The sequence below is a fragment of the Ammospiza nelsoni genome, chromosome 5, assembly GCF_027579445.1.
Source record: "Ammospiza nelsoni isolate bAmmNel1 chromosome 5, bAmmNel1.pri, whole genome shotgun sequence".
Taxonomy (NCBI): domain Eukaryota; kingdom Metazoa; phylum Chordata; class Aves; order Passeriformes; family Passerellidae; genus Ammospiza; species Ammospiza nelsoni.
In genome coordinates, this window is record NC_080637.1 from 803,387 (window position 1) to 826,826 (window position 23,440).

General features: G+C 48.1%; 1 protein-coding gene across 1 annotated transcript in view; it reads right to left on the reverse strand.

Moving 5' to 3' along the window:
* The window catches only part of SHANK3 (SH3 and multiple ankyrin repeat domains 3), a 128,662-nt gene that overhangs the window by 94,630 nt on the left and 10,592 nt on the right, over positions 1-23,440 (reverse strand). The window contains exons 3-10 of the mRNA XM_059471730.1: positions 19,911-20,114; positions 17,752-17,823; positions 13,992-14,100; positions 11,453-11,604; positions 10,176-10,343; positions 7,697-7,813; positions 6,255-6,332; positions 4,967-5,033 (exon numbers count right to left, since the gene is read on the reverse strand). Of these exons, the coding sequence (XP_059327713.1) occupies positions 4,967-5,033; positions 6,255-6,332; positions 7,697-7,813; positions 10,176-10,343; positions 11,453-11,604; positions 13,992-14,100; positions 17,752-17,823; positions 19,911-20,114 (967 nt within the window). The remainder of the gene's footprint in view (positions 1-4,966; positions 5,034-6,254; positions 6,333-7,696; positions 7,814-10,175; positions 10,344-11,452; positions 11,605-13,991; positions 14,101-17,751; positions 17,824-19,910; positions 20,115-23,440) is intronic.

Genomic DNA, 23,440 nt, shown 5'->3' on the forward strand with positions numbered 1-23,440 from the left:
TCAATGTCTTAAAGGACTTTTCCAGCCTAAACAATTCCATGATCCACAAAACAGATCCAGATGTTCCGGAAAGGGATGAAGTTCAGCTGGGGGGCCCCTGCACTCCAAACTTCCAGGAAAATGGGATTTTACAATATTTTGTTCAATGAGCTCGTTCCAATCCCAAAGTTTAACATCCCTAAAATTTGTCCGGCGCCTGTGACAAAATCCAGCGGGAAATCCGGAATCGGCCGCATCCAGCCCATTCCTGGTGCCAAAACATCAGGAAAAACATGGATTGCTCCTGCTCTGAGCCAGAACAGGGGACAAGGAGCAGGGAATTCCTTGCCCTCTAGATCTGGGATATTCCCAGAGCCGCCGTTCCAAGGCCACCGCTCCCATGGCAGAGGTGAATCCTGAGGATGCTCCGAGGCCAGGAGAAAGAAAATCCTGGGATTGGGAAGGAGCAGCCCAGGCTGAGCATGGCCATGCTCGGAATATTTTCCCGAGGAATATTTGAGGTTCAAAGTCCGAGGATTTCAGGCTCCTGGAACTCTTCCCGTTGCCGTGGCAACGCCCGGCGTTCGTTCTCCGATGAGTTCCAACCTCGGCTGTGGGAATTTCTCCCGGCGTCAGCGGCGCTTCCCGGATCCTGTCGGCACCTTCTGCCCTCAGCGCCCACATCCGGCCATTCCCAACGGGAAAACTGGACAAAATTATGGAATTTCGGAGCCAGAGGGGTTGGAAAAGCCCTCCAAGGCCATCAATCTCAACGACTGCAAGGTCACCACAGATCCGTGTCCCCAACTGCCACCAGCAAGGAGGGATGTCCAGCCAAGGTCATCCCAATGGGAAAGCTGGACCAAAACTATGGAATTTCGGAGCCAGAGGGGTTGGAAAAGCCCTGACAGACAATGAAATCCAACCACTGCAAGGCCAACAGTGATCCGCATCCCCAAGGAAGGATGGATGTCCCACCAAAGCCATCCCAATGGGAAAGTTGGACAAAAGAATGGAATTTCAGGGCCATACCCCATGGATAAGTCAGACTAAAATTATGGAATTTCGGAGCCAAAGGGGTTGGAAAAGCCCTCCTAGACAATGAAATCCAATGACTGCAAAGCCACCACTGATCTGTTCCCCAAGTGCCACCAGAAGAGGGATGTCCCACCAAGGCCGGGTGTCACCCGGGCATGGGACACATCTCCAGGAAATGTTTCATTTTGGACTCCATCATTCCTTACAGAAAATCCCTGGAAAAAATCCAGGAAGTGAAAGTCCTGTCTGAAGAACTTCCCAAGAGGGAGCAGCTTCAAGCTGTGCCAGGCGAGGTTGGGATTGGATTTTTGGGATCGTTTTTCCATGGGAAGGATGGTCAGGCCTTGGCAGAGGCTGCCCAGGGAGCTTTGGAGTTGCCATCCCTGGAGGTGTTCAAGGAATTCCTGGAATTCCACTCAGAACTCTGGTGGGGATTTGGCCCAACTTGGACTCAGTGACCTTGGAATTCTTTCCCAACCTCAGTGGTCCCAGGATTCTGGAATTCCAGACTGGCTGGGTGAGCACAATGATGATCATGATGATGATGAAGAACCACTGAGTGTGAATTCCAAGTGCTGGAATCAGGACATTCCCAAACTCCTGCCAGATTCCCAGTTCTTTGGAAGTTTTCCTCATCCCACCCTCCTGAATCCACAGTTCCCAATGGGAAAAGCCAGGAAGGGAGAGGTGATGATGAAGATGAAAAAACTCCAAGTCCAAACTCCAGGATCCAGAATCAGGACATTCCCACACTCCTGCCAGATTCTCAGTTCTAGGGAATACTTCCTCATCCCATCCCCCTCAATCCACATTTCCCAGTGGGAAAAGGAACAGAAAGGGAGGGAAAGGGAGAGATTATGGTGATGGTGATGAAGAATCACCAATCCTGCATTCCAGGATCCAGAATCAGGACATTCCCAGATTTCCAGTTCTGTGGAATATTTCCTCATCCCACCCTCTGGAATCTGCAATTCCCAATGGGAAAAACAGGGAAGGGAGAGATGATGGTGGTGGTGATGACGATGGTGATGAAGAAGAACCACCAAGTCCAAACTCCAGGATCCAGGACCAGGACATTCCCAGATTTCCAGTTCTATGGAATATTTCCTCATCCCACCCTCCGGAATTCACAATTCCCAGTGGGAAAATCCTGGGAAGGAGACGACAAAGGAACAAAACTCGGAGCAATTCCCACAATGAGCTCCGGATATTCCTTCCCACACCTTTCCCAGACTTTATTCCAGGTCTGTTTACAGAGTTTCTCCCGGCACAACGAATCCCGTCCGTTACCATGACAGCGCCGTTCGGAGCAGCCCGATCCCTGTTTTCCAAAGGAAAACACGGATCCCTGTTTTCCAAGGGGGCCTGGACGCTCCCTGAGGGGAGCGGGACACACCCAAAGCTCCCTGAGGAATTCTCAGCCTGGAGATGCTCCAGAGGCTCCCGAAAATTCCTGGCAGCTGGAGGAAGGGAAGCGCAATCAACTCTCCGAGGTTTGTTTGGATTCGCTGCTTCCATGATAATAAATATTCATGGAAAAGCACGAGGAGTGCAAATGTCTGCTCGCTTCCAGGCCACGGTTCCATTTTAATCCTGGAAAATTCCAGAGGGAAGTGGGAAAGGAGCCTGGAATGGCCCAGAGGGGAAAAGGGAAAAAGTGTTTCCCAAGCTGGAGAATTCCCTCATTTCCCACACTAGACAATTCCCAGGGCATTTTCCAAACTGGAGAATTCCCACAGTACATCCCAGACTGGAAAACTCCCACAGCGCTTTCCAACCTGCAGAATTTCCAGGGCATGGCCCAGACCAGAAAATTCCCATGGAATGTTCCAAACTGGAGAATTCCCACAACATTTCCTGGAATGGAAAATTCCCATGGCATTTTCCAAACTCGAGCATTCCCAAGTTCTCCCACAAACTGGAGAATTCTCAGGGTACTTTCCAGACTGGAGAATTCCCAAATCATTTCCCAAACTGGAGAATTCCCAGGACAAGAGGGAACAGGAAGTTCCAGCCCTGCTGACCACTCCAGATCCCAAGGAAAATGTGGATGAGCCTGGAATTCTCCTGGGAAGTTCCCACCCTTTCTCCCTCTGCACTGGGATCACCAAATCCAACCTCAACCCAGCCCAGCTTCCCACTGGGAATTACACAGGAAAACCCCTCCACGAGCATCATTCCAACCCCAATCCCACCAAATTCCTTCCTTATTCCCATAAAACCCTGGGAAAAGGACACCAGCAGGAGCCGTTCCCTGCTCCGACAAAATTCCTCAGCTCCTGTTGAACTTCCAAATCCCAATTTCCAAACCAAATTTTTCGAAACCAATTTTTTCCAAACTCAATTCTTCCAAATCCCCATTCCCAAACCTCAATTCCCAAACCCAAATTCCAACCCCAATTTTCAAACCCTGATTTCCAAACCCCAATTCCCAAACCAAATTCCCAAACCCCAGTGACAAAACCTCAATTTTTCCAAATCACAATTTCCAGTCCCAATTTCCAAACCCCAATTATTCCAAATTCCAAGTTCCAACCCCAATTTCCAAACCATAATTTCCAAATTCCAATTTTCAAACTCTGACTTCCAACCCCAATTTCCAAATCTCGACTTCCAAACCCCATTTTTCCAAACCCCAATTTTCAAATCCTAACTTTTCCAAATCCCAGTTTCCAAACCCAATTTCCAAACCCTGGGAAGCTCCCGGCCGCGGGCGTGACCATCTGGACCTGCTGCTCAGGTTGGAATTAGTTTGGAATTCTTCCCTGACCTAATTTTTATCCGGAGCTGATTCCCAGACTTTCCATTGCTCCTGACAGCTTTCCGTGCTACTTTTCCTGCTTTTGTTTTCCAAGGAAAATCACGGAGATGCTCAGTCCCAGGTGCAGATCCCAAGGGGAATTTAGGCCGGACCTTTGGAGGTCATTTGTTCCCAAACTTTTTTCTTGGATTAATTCCATGACCTTGCTGGCAAAGGAATTCTCAGGCTCTTCCCAAAATCCTTCCCGACTTTTCTATCCCACCCCCAATTCCCAGTTCTGGCTATCAGGAATAGGGAGCTGAGAAAAAAAATAATGGGGGGAAAGATTTTTGGGATTTAGCCAAGCTCAATTCCTGCTGCGAATTCCGGAAGAACTGATCCCTGTTTTCCTTCATTTCAGTGTTTACATGAAATTCCAGGAATTTGGGTGGGAAAGGACCTTAAATCCCATCCAATCCACCCCTTTCCCACAATCCCAGGCTGCTCCAACCCTGGACATTCCAGGGACACAGGGGCAGCCACAGGGAATTTTCTGGGAATTCTGTGTCAGTCCCTCCCAGGCAGGAGTTTTTCCCTGAATTTTTTTTCCAGCTGCTGATCCCATGGCTCCATTCCTTTGTGCTGGGAATTCCCTCTGCTCCCTCCATCGGCAGCTCTGGATCCGTAAATTCCTCAGGATAATCCATGGAAATGCAACAAGTGTGGATTTTATTCCTGATCCAAACACACTTTTCCATATAATTTCTCCCATGGGGACATGGGAAGGATGGGAAAGGTGACCCAAAGGACTAAAATTCCCAAAATATTCCTTAAAAAAGCAAATCCAACCTGTGCTCCTATTCCCAGAGGATTTTCCCTCCTTGCCCAAAATCCCAGGATGCTGGGAATGAAATCCCTCGGGGATGCAAAAAGAGAGGAAAAATCAGGATTTTACAGCAGAGAAAATCCAGGATAATTCCAGAGCTTGGGAATGTCAGCCAGGCTGGAAAAACAGCCTGAATCCCATGGGAATCTCTCAGACACTTCCAAGATCCAAAGTGGCAGCAGCTTCCATGGATGCAACACTGGAAAAATCCATGGATGCAACACCAGGAAAATCAATTAATCCCCCCCACCAGTCCATCACTGGGATCCACAGGAAAGGAAAAAAAAGGGAAAACCAGGAAAACCAGGAAAAATCCAACTCACCAACATCGGACTCTTTGTGGGTTTTGATGATTTCCGCCAGCTCAAAATTCCCTGCAATGATGGCCACCTGGAAAAGAGCCGGAAAAGCGGGATGAGCAGCTCCGGAGCTTCCATATGGATGGGAACAGCTGCTTTCCGTGGGGGAAGCCAAGGATTCTTCTGCCTCGGATCATCCGGGAATTCCGAGGCGCCAACGCCTTCCCACGACAGTGGCCGGAGAGGGTTTGGGTGGCCCTGACTTGGGGACAATCCCTGTCCCCTGGAATTCCCAGATTCCAGGCAGAAATTAATCCCAAATCCTGGAATGCTCCCAGGGTGTTGGGTTTGGATCCTGGGTAAAATTGTGGAATTTGGAAGAGGTTTGGGATCAGCCAGTCCAGCTGGATGTGTCACTGACCGTGTCCCCAAGGGCCACATCAAAACGATTTGGGGACATTTCCAAGGATTAGGAATGCCCTGGGCAGTCTGATCCTGATGGGAGGGAACTTCCCAGCAGCCAAATTCCCAAATCTCCAAATTCTCAGATCCCCAAATCCTCAAGTCCTCGATCCCCCAAATTCCCAAATCCCCAAATCCTGAAGTCCTCAAGTCTCCATGTCCCCAAATCCCAAGTCTCAAAATTCCCTAATCCTTGATTCCCCAAATCCTCAAATTCCCAAGTCCCCAGATCCCCAATTCTCCAAATCCCCAAATTCCCAAATCTCCAGATCCTCAGGTCCCCAAAACCCCAGGTCCTCGAGTCCCCAAATTCCCAAGTCCCCAAATCCTGAAGTCCTCAAATCCCCAAGTCCTCAATTCTCAAAGTCCCTAAATCCTCAAATCTCCAAATCCCAAAGTCCCAAAATTCCTAATTCTCCAAATCCCTGATTCCTCATTTCCCCAAATCCCTAAACCTCCAAATCACTAAATCCCCAAATCCTCAAACCTCCAAATCCCTAAATCCTCAAATCCCCAAACACTCAAATCCCTAAATCCCCAAATCCTCCAAGCATTCTGCTCCTTTTCCAAGGATTCTGCCCCTTTTCCCAGGATTCCCCTCCATCCCAAACATTCCCATCCCAAAAAACATCAACTTCCCCTTCCCACTTCCATATCCCACAAAACCCCCATATTCCCATCCTGTTTCTGGAATTCCATGCGCTTTTCCCTCCCTCCTGCCCCAGCACTGAGTGCTCATCCCAAATCCTGCCCCAGTGGGACAAATCCCACCTGGAAAAATCCCAGGATATGTGACAAAATTCCCAGGAACATCGGGAAGCTCTGTGGGATTCCTGGGAGTTGTGCTCACCTGGAACGCCGTCTGGCTGTTGTAATTCCGGATTTCCTTGCTGGCGCCTCGGAAGAGGAGAACCCTGGCACAGCTTTCCTGGGGAAAAAAAAACAAGCAAACAAACAGGGAAAACAGGAATTAGACCAGGATTGGGAGCAACAGAGCCAGGAAATTCTTCAGGAAGAAGGAGGATGAGCATTCCCTAAGGATTTGGTATCCTAAAGGGAGCAAGTTATGGAATCACAGAATTCCAGCACAGATTGTGTCAGAAGGGATCTTTGGGAACACCCAGATCCAAATTCCATGGATTCTGCCTCTTTTCCAAGGATTCCTCTCCTTTTCCAAGGATTCTTCTCCTTCTCCAAGGATTCTCCTCCTTTTCCAACAATTCTGTCCCAGCAAAACATTTTGGGAATGGGATGGATTAAACCACGGAATGTTCTCTTGGGACATCCCAAATCAGGCTGGGGCTCCAAGGAGGAACAGCCTCATCCAAGGGCAGGGACAGATTCCACCTCTGGATTTGGGAATGGAGATCTAGGAGGGTCCAGGGGTGGTGTCACCTCCCCCATGATGTCCCCTGTCCCCAAATCCCACAGATTCAACCCCGGAACCCAAACTCTGGAGCTATGAGGAGAAACAGCCTCAAACATCTTAATCCGAAGACAGGAATGGATTTCATCCTCTGGATTTGGGAATGGTGAGCCAGGAGTTTGCTCTTGGTGTCCCGTGCGGGTGCCACCTCCCCTGCGGTGTCCCCTGTCCCCAAATCCAATAGATTCAACCCTGGGACCCAAACCCAGGAGCTCTGAGGAGGAACAGCTTCATCCCAGGACAGGGATGGATTCTACCCTCTGGATTTGGGCATGGTGAGATCCAGGAGCATCCACGGCTGGTGCCACCTCCCCTGTGGTGTCACTGTCCCCAAATCCCACAGATTCCACCACGGGATGTTCTCCTGTGGAACCCAAAATCAGGGGTTCCAAGGAGGAACAGCCTCATCCCGGGACAGGGATGGATTTCACCTCTAGATTTGGGAGTGGTGAGATCCAGGGTGGTGCTGTGCTGGTGTCACCTCCCTCACAATGTCCCCTTGTCCCCAGATCCCCTGGATTCAACCCTGGGACCAAAACTCTGTAGCTCTGAGGAGAAACAACCTCAAACTGCTTTATCCAGAGACAGGGAATGGATTCCACCCTCTGGATTTGGGAATGGTGAGATCCAGAAGCATGCAGGGATGGTGCCACCTCCCTTGTGGTGTCCCCTGTCCCCAAATCCCACAGATTCCACCACAGGATGTTCTCCTGCGGAACCCAAAATCAGGGGCTCCAAGGAGAAACAGCCTCATCCCAGGACAGGGATAGATTCCACCCTCTGGATTTGGGAATGGTGAGATCCAGGAGCGCCCCGGGCTGGTGCCACCTCCCCTGTGATGTCCCCTGTCCCCGTCCCCATCCCACCTGGTTGTAGAGGGCGCAGATGTGCAGGGCGGTGTTTCCTGAGGCGTTCTGCGCCGTCATGTCGGCTCCGTAGAACAGGAGGTGCTCCAGGTGCTGCACGTGCCCGTAGCGACAGGCCTGCTCCGGAAAACACGGAAAAGCGGGAATCAGGGAGCGGCGGGAGCCAGAGGGATCCTCCCCCAAAAAAATCCTCCGCTGGATTCAGTCAGGGAATCGTCCATTCTGTGGGAATGGGTGTGGCTGCTCACAGCTCCACCTGGACACCCATGGAATAAATCAGCTCTGGATCAACGGGAAACGTTTGGATCACCCCAGATCCGGAGTCTCCTCCAACTGGGTGGTGGCTCGGGATGAACTCAGCACCCTGAATCTCTGGAAAATTGGGATGCTCTCCTTTGGATGTCCATCCCAGGATTCAGGGATCAGCCAAGGAGGATGGAGGCAGAAGGGAGGGTTGGATCCATAAATTGGGATCACAGGACACATCCCTGGATTTCCTATCCCCAGCTGGGTGTTGTGGGAGATATTCCAGTGGGATCCCATCCCTCCTTCTCCCAAAGGATTGGGAAGCACAAAGCTTGGGATTCCTGACTCCTGATCCAAGTGTTTCTCCAAGTCCCCTTAGAGAAAGGGGGTTCCACGTGGAAAACAGCGATAGGCACAACTGGGATTTGGATCCGAGATCCCAAAGTGTTCTCCTTGGAGCCAGCCATCCTTTGGGAAGGTCCCAAACACGGGGAGAGGCCAGAAAATCTGGGATGGAGGCAGAGCAGCCATCAATCCCAGAGATGGGACAACCCCACCCATGGACAGCATTCCCAGAGTCCAGCCCTCAACTCCAGGAATAGAATGATCCCTTCCATGGGTACCAGGATGGCATTCCCATCCCTGTGGTCCCTGTTCCACCTGGTGGATCTCCATCCATGGCACTGGGAGAACATTCCCAGAATCCAGTCCTCAATCCCAGCAATGGAAACACCCCATCCATGTTCTCCCCAGAAGAATATTCCCATGGTTGAATCCCATCCCTGTGGAACCTGTCCCTCCTGGTGGATTCCATGCCACCAGGTGGATCTCCATCCATTGGCACCAGGAGAACATTCCTAGAATCCAATCCCTAACCCCAGGGATGGAACCACCCCATCTGTGAGTACCAGGAGAACATTCCCATGGCCGGATCTCATCCCTTTGGATGCCCTCCCCATAGATCCCATCACACCTGGTGGATCTCTATCCATGGGCACCAGGAGAACATTCTCTCAGCCCAGCCCTAAACCTCAGGCATGGAATGATCCCATCCATGGGCAGCAGAAGAACATCCCCAAGGCTGGATCCTATCCCCATGGATCCCGTCACCCCTGGTGGATCTCCATCCATGGGCACCAGGAGAACATTCCCAGACTCCAAACCCCAACCCAGGGATGGAATCACATCATCCATGGGTATCAGAAGAACATTCCTGTGGCTGGATCCCACCCCCATGGATCCTGTCACAACTGGTGAATCTCCATCCATTGGCACCAGGAGAACATTCCCATGGCTGTATCCTGTCCCTTGTGGACCCCATCCCCTCGGATCCCATCCCTGTGGATCCTGTCACACCTGGTGGATCTCCATCCGTGGCACCAGGAGAACATTCCCATAGTTCAGCCCTCAATCCTAGGGATGGAACCACCCCATCCATGAGCACCAGGAGAACATTCCCACAGCTGGATCCCATCCCCATGGATCCCGTTGCGCCTGGCGGATCTCCATCCATGGCACCAGGACAACATTCCAGCAGCCCAAACCTACACCTTAGGCATGGAATGATCCCATCCAGGAGCACTGGGAGAACATTGCCGTGGCTGGATCCCATTCCCATGGATCTCCTTTCACCTGGTGGATCTTTATCCATGGGCACCAGGAGAACATTCCCACAGTCCAGCCCTCAACCCCAGGGTTGGAACCACCCCATCCTTGGGTACCAAGAGAACACTCCTGTGGCTGGATCCCATCCCTGTGGGTCCCGTCACACCTGGTGGATCTCCATCCATTGGCACCAGGAGAACATTCACTTAGCCCAGCCCAAAACCTCAGGCATAGAATGATCTCATCCATGAGCACAAGGGGAACATTCCGGTGGCTGTGTCCTGTCCCTCGTGGATCCCATCCCCTCGGATCCCATCCCTGTGGATCCTATCACATCTGATGGATCTCCATCCATGGGCACCAGGAGAACATTCACTCAGCCCAGGCCTAAACCTCAGGCATGGAATGATCCCATCCATGAGCACCAGGAGAACATTCCCGTGTCCGTATCCCGTCCCTGCGGATCCCATCCCTGTGGATCCTGTTGCACCTGGCAGATCTCCATCCATGGCACCAGGAGAACATTCCCATAGTTCAGCCCTCAACCCCAGGGATGGAACCACCCCATCCATGAGCACCGGGAGAACATTCCCGTGGTCGGATCCCGTCCCCGCGGATCCCGTGGCACCTGGTGTATCTCCTGCCAGCCGTTCTCGTCCACGCAGCCCAGGCGGGCGTAGTCGTGCAGCAGCAGCTCGCAGCAGTAGGGGTCCCCCCCCACCATGGCACTGTGGTACAGCGGCGTCAGCCCCCGGCTGTCCTTGTAATCCGGGGACGCTCCCAGATCCAGCAGCGTCTGCCCGGGAAACAGGGAACGGCCCCGTGGGAACGGGAACGGTCCCTTGGGAACAGGGAACATCCCCTTGGAAATGGGAACGGTCCCTTGGGAATGGGAAACGGTCCCTTGGGAACAGGGAATATCCCCTTGGAAATGGGGAACAGCTCCTTGGGAAACAGGGAATGGTCCCTTGGGAATGGGAACATCCCATTGGGAATGGGAAACGGTCCCTTGGGAATGGGAAATGGTCCCTTGGGAAACAGGGAACGGTCCCTTGGGAATGGAGAGCGGTCCCATGGAAACAGGGAATGGTCCCTTGGGAATGGGGAAGGGTCCCTCGGGAAATGGGGAATGCTCCCGTGAAAAAAGGGAATGGTCACGTGTGAACGGGAACATCCACTTGGAAACAGGAACACACCCTTGGGAATGGGGAACAGTCCCAGGGAAGCAGGGGATGGTCCCTTGGGAAGGGGGAATGGTCCCTTTGGGAAGGGCTGGGATGAGGGAATCACTTCATGTCCGTGGGGAATTGGCTGGGGAGAGGGCTGGAGGGAAATGGGGGAAAGGAGGGAGGGAGGGAGGGAGGGAGGGAGGAAAGGAGAGAAGAAAAGGAGGGGGGAAAAAGGGGGGGGGAAAAAGGGGGGGGGAAAGGAGGGAATAAAAGGAGGGGGAAAAAGGAGGGGGGAAAAAGGGGGGGGGAAAAAGGGGGGGGGAAAGGAGGGAATAAAAGGAGGGGGAAAAAGGAGGGGGGAAAAAGGAGGGAAAAAAGGAAGGAAAATCTGGGAAGGGGAGAGGAAAAGGGAGGGAAAGAGCAGAAGGAGGGAGGGGCAGAGGAGAAAAGGAAAATCTGCGAAAGGGGATGGAGGGAGAGAAGTAGAGAGGGAAGGAGGGATGGAGGGGAAGGGGAAAAGGGGAAAAGGGGAAAAGGGGAAGGAAAAGGGGAAGGAAAAGGGAAAGGAAAAGGGAAAGGAAAAGGGAAAGGAAAAGGGAAAGGAAAAGGGAAAGGAAAAGGGAAAGGAAAATGGAAAGGAAAATGGAAAGGAAAAGGGAAAGGAAAAGGGAAAGGAAAAGGGAAAGGAAAAGGGAGAGGAAAAGGTGGAATGCAGATGGAAAGCCCCGGCACTGACCAGCAGGGCCGCGTGATTCCGACACCTCACGGCTTTGTGCAGCGCCGTCATTCCCTCGCGGGTGCGGAAGTCCAGGTGGGCTCCGCCGTTCCGGAGCGCCTTGATCATCTCAGCGCTGAGCTCCAGCTGCGCTGCCGCCGTCAGCGGGCACTCTGGGAATGAGGGACATCCATGGAATGCCCGGCACATCCACGGGAATGTCTCCCCATGGGATCCACTGGAATGTGGATCTCACTTCCAGCTGGAAGTGCCCACCGAGATCTCCTCGGGGTTTGGGATCGGATCCATTGGAATGGGAATGAGGGTCAAATTTGGGAGCTGCTCCCTCCCAGGTATTCCTAAGGATCTCCTGAGCAGCGGGAGAGGGAATTGGATGGAAAATTCCAGGATTAGGCAACAACAGCAGAGCAGCCAAAATATCTCGGGAATGGAATCTGGGAAACCATAGGTTCTTCTTGGCCCCTTGGGAATTCCCAGATCTGGTGCTACCAATGGAAAAATCCTCATCCTGGGAAAAGGGGTGGATTCCAATCAGGAGAAGCCTCTGGATGCTCCCAGCTTTCCCTGGGGTTGCTGCTACGAATCCCACAGATCCTGCTGGGAATCCCAAGAATTCCAGGATTCCCTCATTCCCTTGGGATGCAGATGGGATTCCCAGAGCAGAGTGGGAATTGTGTAATTTAAGGAATGCTACAGGATTGGGTCTGGAAACCCTATGGATACAAAAGGGAGAAGGAAAGTCTGGAATTCCGTGTCCATGGCCAGTTTGTCCCGGCAGGAAATCATGGAGAAAGGGCCTGGAATTAATGAGGGAATTAAGGAATGCCCGGGATCCAGATTGGAAAGGGGCTCAGGCCTTGGCAGGGGCTGCCCAGGGAGCTTTGGAGTGCCCATCCCTGGAGGTGTCCAAGGAATTCCTGGAGGTGGCACTCAGGGCTCTGGTGGGGATTGGGCCCAGCTTGCACTTGGTACCTTGGAATTCTTTCCCAAACTCAATAATTCCATGATTTGGAGAAGGGACACTCCAAGGTCATCTCATCCCTATCCCTGGGATCATTCCCATCCCATTACAAGGGCAGGGACAATCCCACCACCCCAGGCTGCTCCAACCTTTCCTTGGGCACTGCAGGGATCAGGGGCAGCCCCAGCTGCTGTGGCAATGCCAGCCCAGGCAGGAATTCCTCATTGCCAAGATGCCACCCATGGCTGCCCTCTGGCAGTGGGAGCCATTCCCTGTGTGCTGTCCCTGCAGGCCTTGTCCCCAGTCCCTCTGCAGCTCTGCTGGAGCCCCTGCAGGCCCTGCCAGGGGCTCTCAGCTCTCCCTGGAGCCTTCCCTGCTCCAGGTGAGCACTCCCAGTTTTCCAAGCCTGGCTCCACGTCCCTTTCCCTCCCCCATTCCCAATTCCCGCAGCAATTTTTCCCCCACATCATTTCAGGGATTTTGAATCCTCCTTTGTAATTCCAACGTTTCCCTGGGCTCCTCTCCCTCTCCCGCTGTCCCTCATTAAATATCCCTCGTTAAACATCCAAGGATTTCTTCTTCCCTCTTTTCTCCGGCAAAATCATCCCTGGGGTTTGGCTTTCATTCCAGAACAACGGAAACTTATCCCGGATCCGGAGCTTTTTTCATTCCCACTTTTTCAATGTCCCCACAGGTAGCAACTGTGAATTTTTTTGGCTTTTTCATCCCTTTCAAATCCCGGGAATCTTTCCTGGAATATCTTCAATATCTTCCCAGCAACTGCAAAATGGGAACAGCCTCAAACAGGGCTGGAATTGCTCCCCAAGGTGGATTTTCCTGTATTTTTCCATCCAAGAAGAGCTTGGAAAATGGGAATAAATCCTCGGCACAGCTTAAAACCTTTCCCAAAATCCATTGAAATGAAGATTCCCAAAGTTTGGAATCCATGGGATCAGCTCAGAGTGTCCCAGGAAGCTGAGAGGATTTTATGGCTCTTCCCAGTTATTCCCAGAGCATTTGTGGGATTAAATCCTGTAAGAAACCATCTTTCCAAGCAGGATTTTCCAATTTTCCATGCGGAGATTTTAATGGGATCCCCAAGGATCCACTCCTAAAATTCCAAAAGGAGAAGTGCTGGCTCATTCCCAGCTCATTCCCACCCTGCTCTTCCAGCATCCAGCCCAGACTTCCTGGAAAATGCATGGGAAGCCAACCAACATTCCCAAAAACCCCCAAAGATCCCAATCCAGGAATTTCTGAGAGATTCCCATCCATTCATCCAACAGTGGGTGGGATAGGAAATGGAAATGGGAAGGGAAAATATTCCAAGAGGAGAAATGTGGGATCGTATCCCAGTGAACCCCAAAAGGGATTGGGAAGAGCTATTCCTAAGGAATGCCACATTGCTAAAATCCCCTGAAAAGCAGGAATTGCACCATAAAACCCCAAAAAACAACTGGGATAGAGCGGGAAAAATTCCAGAGGAAAGCCTGGAGGAATTCTGGGAAGGAATTGGGAATGTTGAGCTGATTCCTTCTGGGAAGAACTCCCGAATCCCGAGGTAAAGATGGAACTGACCTCCGGTGTCGGGATCATGGAAGTTGGGATCCAGCCCCTTTTCCAGCAGCCGGCAAACCTTCTCCGAGTTCAGCATCTGCACGTATTCCATGAATTTCTTCAGGTTTGCCTGGATTTGGGAAAAACCGCAGCGTTAACATCCTGAAATTCCGGGAAAAGCCACTGGGGAAACATCCCCATCTCAAAAATCCAAGGAAAATCGGGATAACAGGACGGAATTCTGTCAGGATGGGACACAAATCCACGTGGAAATCTCAGGAACTGAGGGGAAAATTTGGGAAAAGCTCCAAGGAAATGGAGAAGGTGAAGCCGGATTTTACATCCAAGGAAAAAATTTCAATTCCAACATTTCCCACCTTAATTCCATATGGGAAAATGATCATTTTTAGGAGGAATGAATCCCAGAAATGCTGTGTTTCCTTGTTTATTCGGATGACTTCCAGTTGGAAAGTTGGGAAAGAACCTTGGAAATGCCAAGTGGGATGAGGAAAAGGTTTGGAAGGGAATCTGGGAATTCTGGAATGGTTTGGGTGGGATGAGAGCTGAAATCCCATCCCATTCCAAGGGCATGGACTTCTCCCACCATCCCAGGTTATTCCAACAATTCCAGGGATGAGGCAGCTGAAGATTCCTTGGAACTGCCGGATCATCGCATGGGAATCCAGGCTCCCAGTGCCTCCCCTCTATCCCAAATTTTGGGATCAGAATTTTGTTCCTTCAAGCCAGAATTCCCAAAGATTCACCTCAAATTCCCAAATCATTGGGATATTTCCTATTTTTGGTCTGGCTGGATGAAGCTATTATTAAATTCCCGGATTCCAGGAATTGCAGAGGCAGGAATAGCTCCGGGGGGAAAGTCCCAGCTCCCACATTCTCAGATTTCCAGACTTTTCATTGGAGGATTTTTTTGGGAGCTTATTGCAATCTGGGAAAAGTCCTGGAAAATCCCAAGAGCTGGAATTCAGGCCGGCCGTGCCCTTGGAGCCAGGAGAGGCCGAAGCAAATCCATGGATCCGCCTCCCGCTGCCAGGCAGCAGCAAATGGATTCATTGATCCCACAGAAACGGGGAATTATGGATTTGCTGCCACGTCAGGACAACGCGGAGCCTCTGGAATTGCGCATCTCCTCCCAGTGGGAATCTCCAGGGCCACGGCACCGGGAATCCTGGAATGGTTTGGGTGGGAAGGAACCTCAGATCCCATCCTGATCCTGTCCCATTCCAAGGGCAGGGACTCCAGGAAGGGTCTCCCTTCCCTTTTCCATCCCCAGCTTCCATAAAAATCCCTCAGAACGGATTCTGAGCTTCCTTGATCCCAAAATCCTGGAATGGTTTGGGTGGGAAGGGACCTTCAACCCCATCCCATTCCAATCCCACCATCCCAGGCTGATCCAACCTTTCCTTGGATATTCCAGGGATGCAGGGGCAGCCCCAGCTGCTCTGGCAATGCCAGCCCAGCCAGGAATTCCTTCCCAAAATCCCACCCCAATCTCTCTTTTCCAAGGAATCCTGTCCATCCCTTTGAATCCCAGAAAATCCAACATTTCCCTGCCCGAGGAACCGGACAGAGCCACAAATCCCAGGAAAGCCCCACCCCGGGACACAGAGGCAGCGCCTCTACTTTTCCAAGGAAAACCTCAATATTAAACACATGGAAGAGCAGGAATTCCTAGAAACTGAAGCAGGAATTCTCTGGATTTGAAGGATTGAAGGATAAACCCCCACCCTTCCAGGAGCTGAGGCAGGAATTCCCAGAAACTGAAGCCGAAATTCTCAGGAACCGAAACAGAAATTCCCAGGATTTGAAGCAGAGACCCACAGAAACCACAGCAGGGATTTCCCAAAAAACTGAAGCAGGAATTCTCAAAAAAACCAAAGCAAGAATTCTCAGAAATTGAAGGAAAAAATTCCCAGAAACTGAAGCAGAATTTCCCCAAAAACCAAAGCAGGAACTCCCAGAAACCAAAGACAGAATTCCCCAAAAACCAAAGTAGGAATTCCCAGGAGCTGAAACAGAATTCCCCAGAATCTGAAGCAGAAATTCCCCGAATTTGAAGGAGAAATTCCCAGAAACTGAAACTGGAATTCCATAGGAATTGAAACCAGAATTCCCCAGCTCCCAAACCTCACGGAATCTCCATGCTGAATTCCAGCTGTTCCCTGGATGACCCCATTCCGGGAATGATCCCTGCCCATTATCCCAATATTCCCAGGGAATCTCTGTGCTGAATCCCAGCCCCATTCCCGACTCAGGGAATGATCCTCAGCTCCAGGAATGATCCCTGCCTGTTACCCCGATGTTCCCATGGAATCCCCGTGCTGAATTCCAGCCCCATTCCCAGCTGAGGGAATGATCCCTGCCCGTTATCCCAATATTCCCAAGAAATCTCTGCGCTGAATTCCAGCCATTCCCTGGATGACCCCATTCCGGGAATGATCCCTGCCCATTATCCCAATATTCTCAGGGAATCTCCGTGCTGAATTCCAGCCCCATTCCCAGCTCCAGGAACGATCCCTGCCCGTTATCCTGATGTTCCCATGGAATCCCTGTGCTGAATTCCAGCCGTTCCCTGGATGACCCCATTCTGGGAATGACCCCTGCCCGTTATCCCGATATTCCCCGGATCCGGTACCGTTCCCGAGGCTCTCCGGGTGTCCCGGTGTCCCCGTGCCAGCCAGGATCCCATCCCTGCTCCCGCTCCCTCTGGATCCAGCTCCAATCCCAGCCTTTTTTCCCGGGAGCTGCTCCAGTCCCAGCTTTTCCCAGGGAAGGTCGATCCGTGCCCGCTGCGCCGGCATCGCTCCAACGGGCACGGAACGAGGATGGATTGGCCGGAATTGGCCCTTTGGCTCCCACCCGGCATCCCCAAATATCCAAGGGACTGGAAAAGGCCAAGGAATGCCACAAAACCCCACAGGTTCTGGAAAGGCAGCAGCCCAAGGAAAAGGGAAATGGGAAAAAGGGGGAAAAAGGGGGGGAAAAAAGCCAAAAAGGGGGAAAAAGGGCAAAAAAGAGAAAAAAAGAGAATAAAAGAGAAAAAAGAAAAAAGAGAAAAAGGAGAAAAGGGAGAAAAAAAAAAGAGAAAAAAAGAGAGAAAAAAGAGAGAAAAAAGAGAAAAAAAAAAAGAGAGAAAAAAGAGAAAAAAGAAGAGAAAAAAAAGGAAAAAAAAAAAAGAGAAAAAAAAGAGAAAAAAAAAAGGAGGAAAACAAGGAGGAAAAAAGGAGGAAAAAACGGAGGAAAAAAAAGGAGGAAAAAAAGGAGGGAAAAAAGGAGGGAAAAAAGGAGGGAAAAAAGGAGGGAAAAAAGGAGGGAAAAGGGAGAAAAGGGAAAGCTCCTTCCCAAAATTCCACAGGCTTGGGACAAGTCGCCAAAGGAAAAGGGAAAAAGGAGAAGGAAGATAAATCCGTGATCCCGGATTTCATCACCCCACGAACACTCTTCCTGCTCAATCCCACCCCATGGAATAAAATCGGAGGAAATCTCTCCAACTGCTCCTATGCCCGGTTTTGGCACCAGGAACGCTGGGATTCCTTAGGATATCTCGGAATTCCGAGGCCGTAGGGATTTCCCAGGATTTTCCAGGTGAATTCCATGGGAATTTTGGGCTCACCACCACTCCCACTCCGGTTTTGGTGCCGCTTTAATTTCAGGTTTGGATTCCTTGGGACATCCCGGAATTCCAGGCCGGAGGGGTTTCCCGGGGGTCTCCCGGGGTTTTTCCATGGGAATTCCACGGGAATTGCGAGGGACTGGGGCTCACCTTGGTGTGCAGCTTGGCGAACTGCTTGTCGTCCAACAGGGGCTGCGAATACACGCGGCGCTTGTAGCGGAACTGCCGAGGTAAGAGGATGATAAGAGATAAGAGATTAATATCTTCTGATAGATAACAGATAAATAAGAGATAACAGATAACAGTTAAATAAATATAAGAGTTAAGAGATAAAAAGATAAGTGATGAGAGATAAGAGATGAATAAATATGAGATAAAAGTAAAGACAAGAGAAAACAGACATGCAAATGTAAGAGGGAAAGATAGGAGACAAGAGATAAGAGATAAGCACAGATAAAAGAGGAGAGATAAAATGTAAGAGATAAAATAATATTAGATAAGGGATGAGAGATAAAAGGAGATGAGAGATAGAGGAATATGAGATAAAGACCATGGATAAGAGATAAGAGGGAAAGATAAGATATAAACAGAGATAAGAGAGTTGATATAAGAGATAAATGAATTTGAGATAAAGAGGAGGGAGAAGAGATAAGAGACATACCAAGAAAAGAGACAACAGATAAACAGAGATAAGAGATTTGATGTAAATTTATTTAACTTGATATGAGATAATATATAAAAGAAAATATAAGATAAAGATAAGAGATAAGGGGTATACAAAGATAAGAGATAGTTAAATGGAGATAAGAGATAAGATATAAAGATATGAAGCTTAAAATAAAAGATCACAAATAAATGGAGATAAAATGTGATAAACAGAGATAAAAGAGGAGAGATAAGAGACAACAGATAAATAAATATGCGATAAGGGAAAAGAGATAATATAAATGAGAAAGATAAGAGAGAAGAGATAAGAAACATACAAAGATAAGAGATATATATAACAAAATGTAAAAATATATAATAACAGAAAATTAAACAAAACTAAATGCAAATAAAACAAAATAAAATAAAAAATTTAAAGTAAAACAATATAAAATAACATAAAATTAAATTAAAACAAAATAAAATAAAAAACCAAAATAAAATAATACAATAAAACAAAACAAAATAAACAAAGGAAAGTGAAATGAACTAGAGCAAAAATAAAATAAGACAAAATAAAGCAGAACAATATAAACCAAAATGAAATTAAATAAAACAAAATAAAATATTTTAAATAGTAAAGTAACATAAACCGAAAATAAAATAAGACAAAATAAATCAAAACAATATAAAACCATGTCAAATAAAATAAAACAAAATAAAATATTTTGAAATGTAAAATGAAATGAAACAAAATAAAATAAAAAAACCCCAAAATAAAATAACAAAACAAAATAAAATAACATAGCATAAAATCATATCGCATAAAATAAAATGTTTTGAAATGTAAAATAAAATGAAATTAAGCAAAATAAAATAAAAGTAAAAAAATGAATAAAATAAAATAAATATAATAACATGAAATTAAATAAAAATAAAATAAACAAAACAAAATAAATTAATAAAACATAATAACATCAAATTAAATTAAGATAAACAAAATAAATGAATAAAATAAAGCTAAATAAAATAAAGCTAAATAACATAAAATAAAATAAAATAAATCAAAACAATATAAAACCATGTCAAATAAAATAAAACAAAATAAAATATTTTGAAATATAAAATGAAATGAAACAAAATAAAATAAAAAACCCCAAAATAAAATAGCAAAACAAAACAAAATAAAATAGCATAAAATCATATAGCATAAAATAAAATATTTTGAAATGTAAAATAAAATGAAATTAAGCAAAATAAAATAAAAGTAAAAAAATGAATAAAATAAAATAAATATAATAACATGAAATTAAATAAAAATAAAATAAAACAAAATAAATGAATAAAATAAAATAAAGCTAAATAAAATAAAATAAAATAAAATAACATAAAACAAAATAAAATAACATAGCATAAAATAACATAGCATAACAAAATAAAATAAAATAAAATAAAATAAGATAAAATAAAATAAAATAAAATAAAATATGAAAAAAACCAAAATAAAATAACAAAGCATAAAATAACATAGCATAATAAAATAAAATAAAATAAGATAAAATAAAATAAAATAAATTAAAATAAAATAAAATAAAATAAAATAAAATAAAAATAATCTAAATTAAGCAAATCCCCCAGCCCCCAGCCCCCATCCGCGCTGTCACCTCCAGGTAGGGCACGGGCGTGTCGGGGTTCAGGGGGTATTCCCGCAGCAGCCGCTCCTCGTCCAGGAATTTCCCGGCGCGGCCGTTGAAGGCGGGCTGGAAGAGGCCGTAGTTGAGCACATCCTTGAGGCTGTGGTTGAGCGTGCACAGGATGCGCTGCTTGGACACCCACACCGGCACGTCGGGGTTCAGCCGCAGACACTTCTGGGGGCGGCACGGAACGCCGCGTCAGCGCGGGGAAATACCGGGAACGGGACGGGGCGTTCATCGGGAACATTGGGGAAAGAGGGAGGGAAAGGAGCAATGGGGTTTGGAGAGTGCAGAGCTATAGGAAATTAGGAATTCCCAAGGTTTTATGGATAAATTATTTTTTAAAAACCAAAAAATTTGGATGTTCCCACTGTGAATTCCAAAGGGAAATACATAGGGAAACAGAAGGAGAAAACGGGAATCCACCAGGTTCTCCAGGGAATGGGGGAATGAGGGAGTTGGGGTTTGGAGAGGGCAGAGCTATGGGAAATGGAGAATTCCCAAGTTTTTATGGATAAATTATTAAAAGACCCAAAAAAATTTGGCTGTTTCCACTGTGAATTCCAAAGGGAAACATGGAGAAAAAGGGAATTCACCAGGTTCTCCAGGGGATAGGAGAATGAGGGAGGGAAAGGGGGAGTTTGGGTTTGGAGAGGGCAGTGCTATTGGAAATGAGGGATTCCTGAGGTTTTATGGAAAAAAATTATTTTAAAAATTCCAAAAAATTGGGTGTTCCCACTGCGAATTCCAAAGGGAAATCCATAGGGAAATCGGGGGAGAAAATGGGAATCCACCAGGTTCTCCAGGGAATGGGGGAATGAGGGAGGAAAAGGGGGGAGTTGGGGTTTGGGGGATTTGGGGGGGCGCAGAGCTATGGGAAATACAGAATTCCCAAGTTTTCCTGATTTTTTTAAATTAAAATAATTAAAAATTGGGTGTTCCCACTGTGGACCTCAAAGGGAAATCCATAGGGAAAGAGAAGGATAAAACAGGAATCCAAGGAGTTCTCCAGGGGAATGGAGGAAAAGGGAGCAAAAAGGGGGTGTTGGGGTTTGTGGGGCACAGAGCTATGAGAAATGAAGAATTCCCACGTTTTTATGGATAAATTATTAAAAGCCCCCCAAAAAATTGGGTATTCCCACTGTGAATTCCAAAGGGAAACGGGGAGAAAAAGGGAGTTCTCCAGGTTCTCCAGGGAATGGGGGAATAAAGGAGGGAAAGGGAGGAGTTGGGGTTTGGGGGTTTTGGAGGGGGCAGAGCTATGGGAAATTAAGAACTCCCAAGTTTTCCTGATATTTTTCATAGGACAAACAAAGGACGATGGATCCGCGTCCGTCCCTAAGGAGTTGTCACACTCCGGGCACGGATCTGGATGTGGATCCAAACATGGATTTAGGAATGGATCCAGGTATGGATCCCAAATTGGATCCCAACACTGATTCCAGAATGGATTCCAACATGGATCCCAACATGGATTCAGAAATGGATTCCAACATGGATCCTGACATGGTTTGGGAATGGATCCAGGCATGGATCCTGACATGGATCTGGGAATGGATCCCAACATGGATCCAGGAATGGATCCCAACGTGGATCCTGACATCGTTCTTCCTAAAGCCAGGCCACAGTTCCAGCCCCAATCCAGGCCCAGGGCACCTTCCCGGCTTTTTTCCAAGGATTCTCTTTGGATTTCTCCCAGGATCTTGGTTTTCTTCCCGATACTCCTTCCATGCCATCCCAGCAGCATTCCCATTCCCACAGGGTGGAAAATCCCACAGGATTCTCCTGAATTTCTGTGGGTTGGCAGGAGAAGGGATCAGAGCCACAGGATTGGGAATATCCATGGGAATTCCCACCTGGAATCCCACCTTGGGTCAGGCTGGATGTCACCATTCCCATCATTCCTGACCACAATCCTGGGAAGGAGTTGGGATTTTTGGATATCCAGGGAAAAGCAATCCTGGAGGAGAGGAGGAATCCATAGGAATTTTTTTCCATCCTCCAAAGTCAAACTGGGACCAGTTTGTGGAGCCAGCTGGGAAAAAAAAAGCAGGAATTTGGGGGCTTAGATCATCTCCTGAGGAAAATTCTGGCCCTGCCATTCCTGGAGTTTAATTCCATGATTGGAGAAGCCACTTCCAGCAAAAAAATGGGATAAGGGCGAGAGGGAGGATCCAGGAAGCACCTGGAGTTCCTGGAGCCAGAAAAACAAAGGATTTGGGATTTTCCAGTGAATCATGGGTCGATCCATCGGGAAGGGCGTTGGATGTTGTGTCATGCCACAAAACCCAAGCCCAAAATCCCATCCGGTGATTCACGGTTCAAAGCTCCGTCCAAAAATCCCAGAATTCCAAACTTGCTGCAGCACTGACAGCCCCGGCCATCCCAATATTCCCAAAGTCCCCAAAATCTTGGAATGTTTCCAGGGAATTCACTCCCCCCATCCCACCCAGCGCTTCCCATGGGATTTGCTCCATCAGTTTTCTGGGATAAAGGTTCCCCACAAGGAAAACCGTCAGGAATTTCAAGGAAACGCCACAATTCCCTGGAAAAGCCATCCCAGTCCATTTCTGGCAGCTCCCGATCCAACAGATTGAGGCTGGAATTTTCCCTTGGGAAGCAGCACCCTTGCCTCACTTTTCCAGCATTTTTCCAGGATCTTTCCTGATCCCTCAGGAATTCCAGGATCTGCTGGATCTTTGCCCTCGCGTCTCCTTCTTCCCAGAATTCCTTCCCAAATTTTGAACACCTTAACCTTGGAATGTTCTCCCTCCTTTCCTCAGTGCTTTCCCAAAAAAATCCACAACTCATCCTTGGGAATTTCTCCCATTCCAAGCTCCTTCCCTTCCCCCTGGAGCTGTTCCAGCCCTCCCAGAAATTCTTGGAATTCAGTTCCAGCAGGAGCCTCTGGAACTGGCTGCTCTGGAACTTTTAATTCAATCCAAATTGAAATTTCCAAATCGGGAATTTCTCAGAATTCCCATCCTTTATATCCAATCCTATTCAACATTCCAAACCCATTTGGCCACCACATTCCCAGGAAAACCCAACAGTTCAAATTCTCCAGGAATTCTTTCCTGGATTTACCGGTTTTCCATGGAAAATCCCGGATCCGTTCACTGCTCTTTAGGTCACGAAGGCGGCTCCTTCCCAAAAATCCTTTTTCCCTATGGAATCACCACTTAGAATGCCAACATTCCTCCCTCCTCACCCTCTCCATCCCTCCAATCCTGGTGGGAATTCCCATCAGGAATTCCCACAGGAATTCTTTGGAAAATCCAGCACTCACCGACTGCTCCATCCTGGAGCGAAAATTCCCAACTTTTCTCACTGGTGGCTCCATCTTTTCCTTGTCGTCCCTTCGTGTCCCCCTGGATGCTCCAAGGGGACAAAATCCCATGGAAGGAGTATCCCTGTTTTCCAGGGAAGGGCTATCCCTGTTTTCCATGGATGGGCAATCCCTGTTTTCCATGGATCCTCTGGAAGCGTCCGCTCCGGAG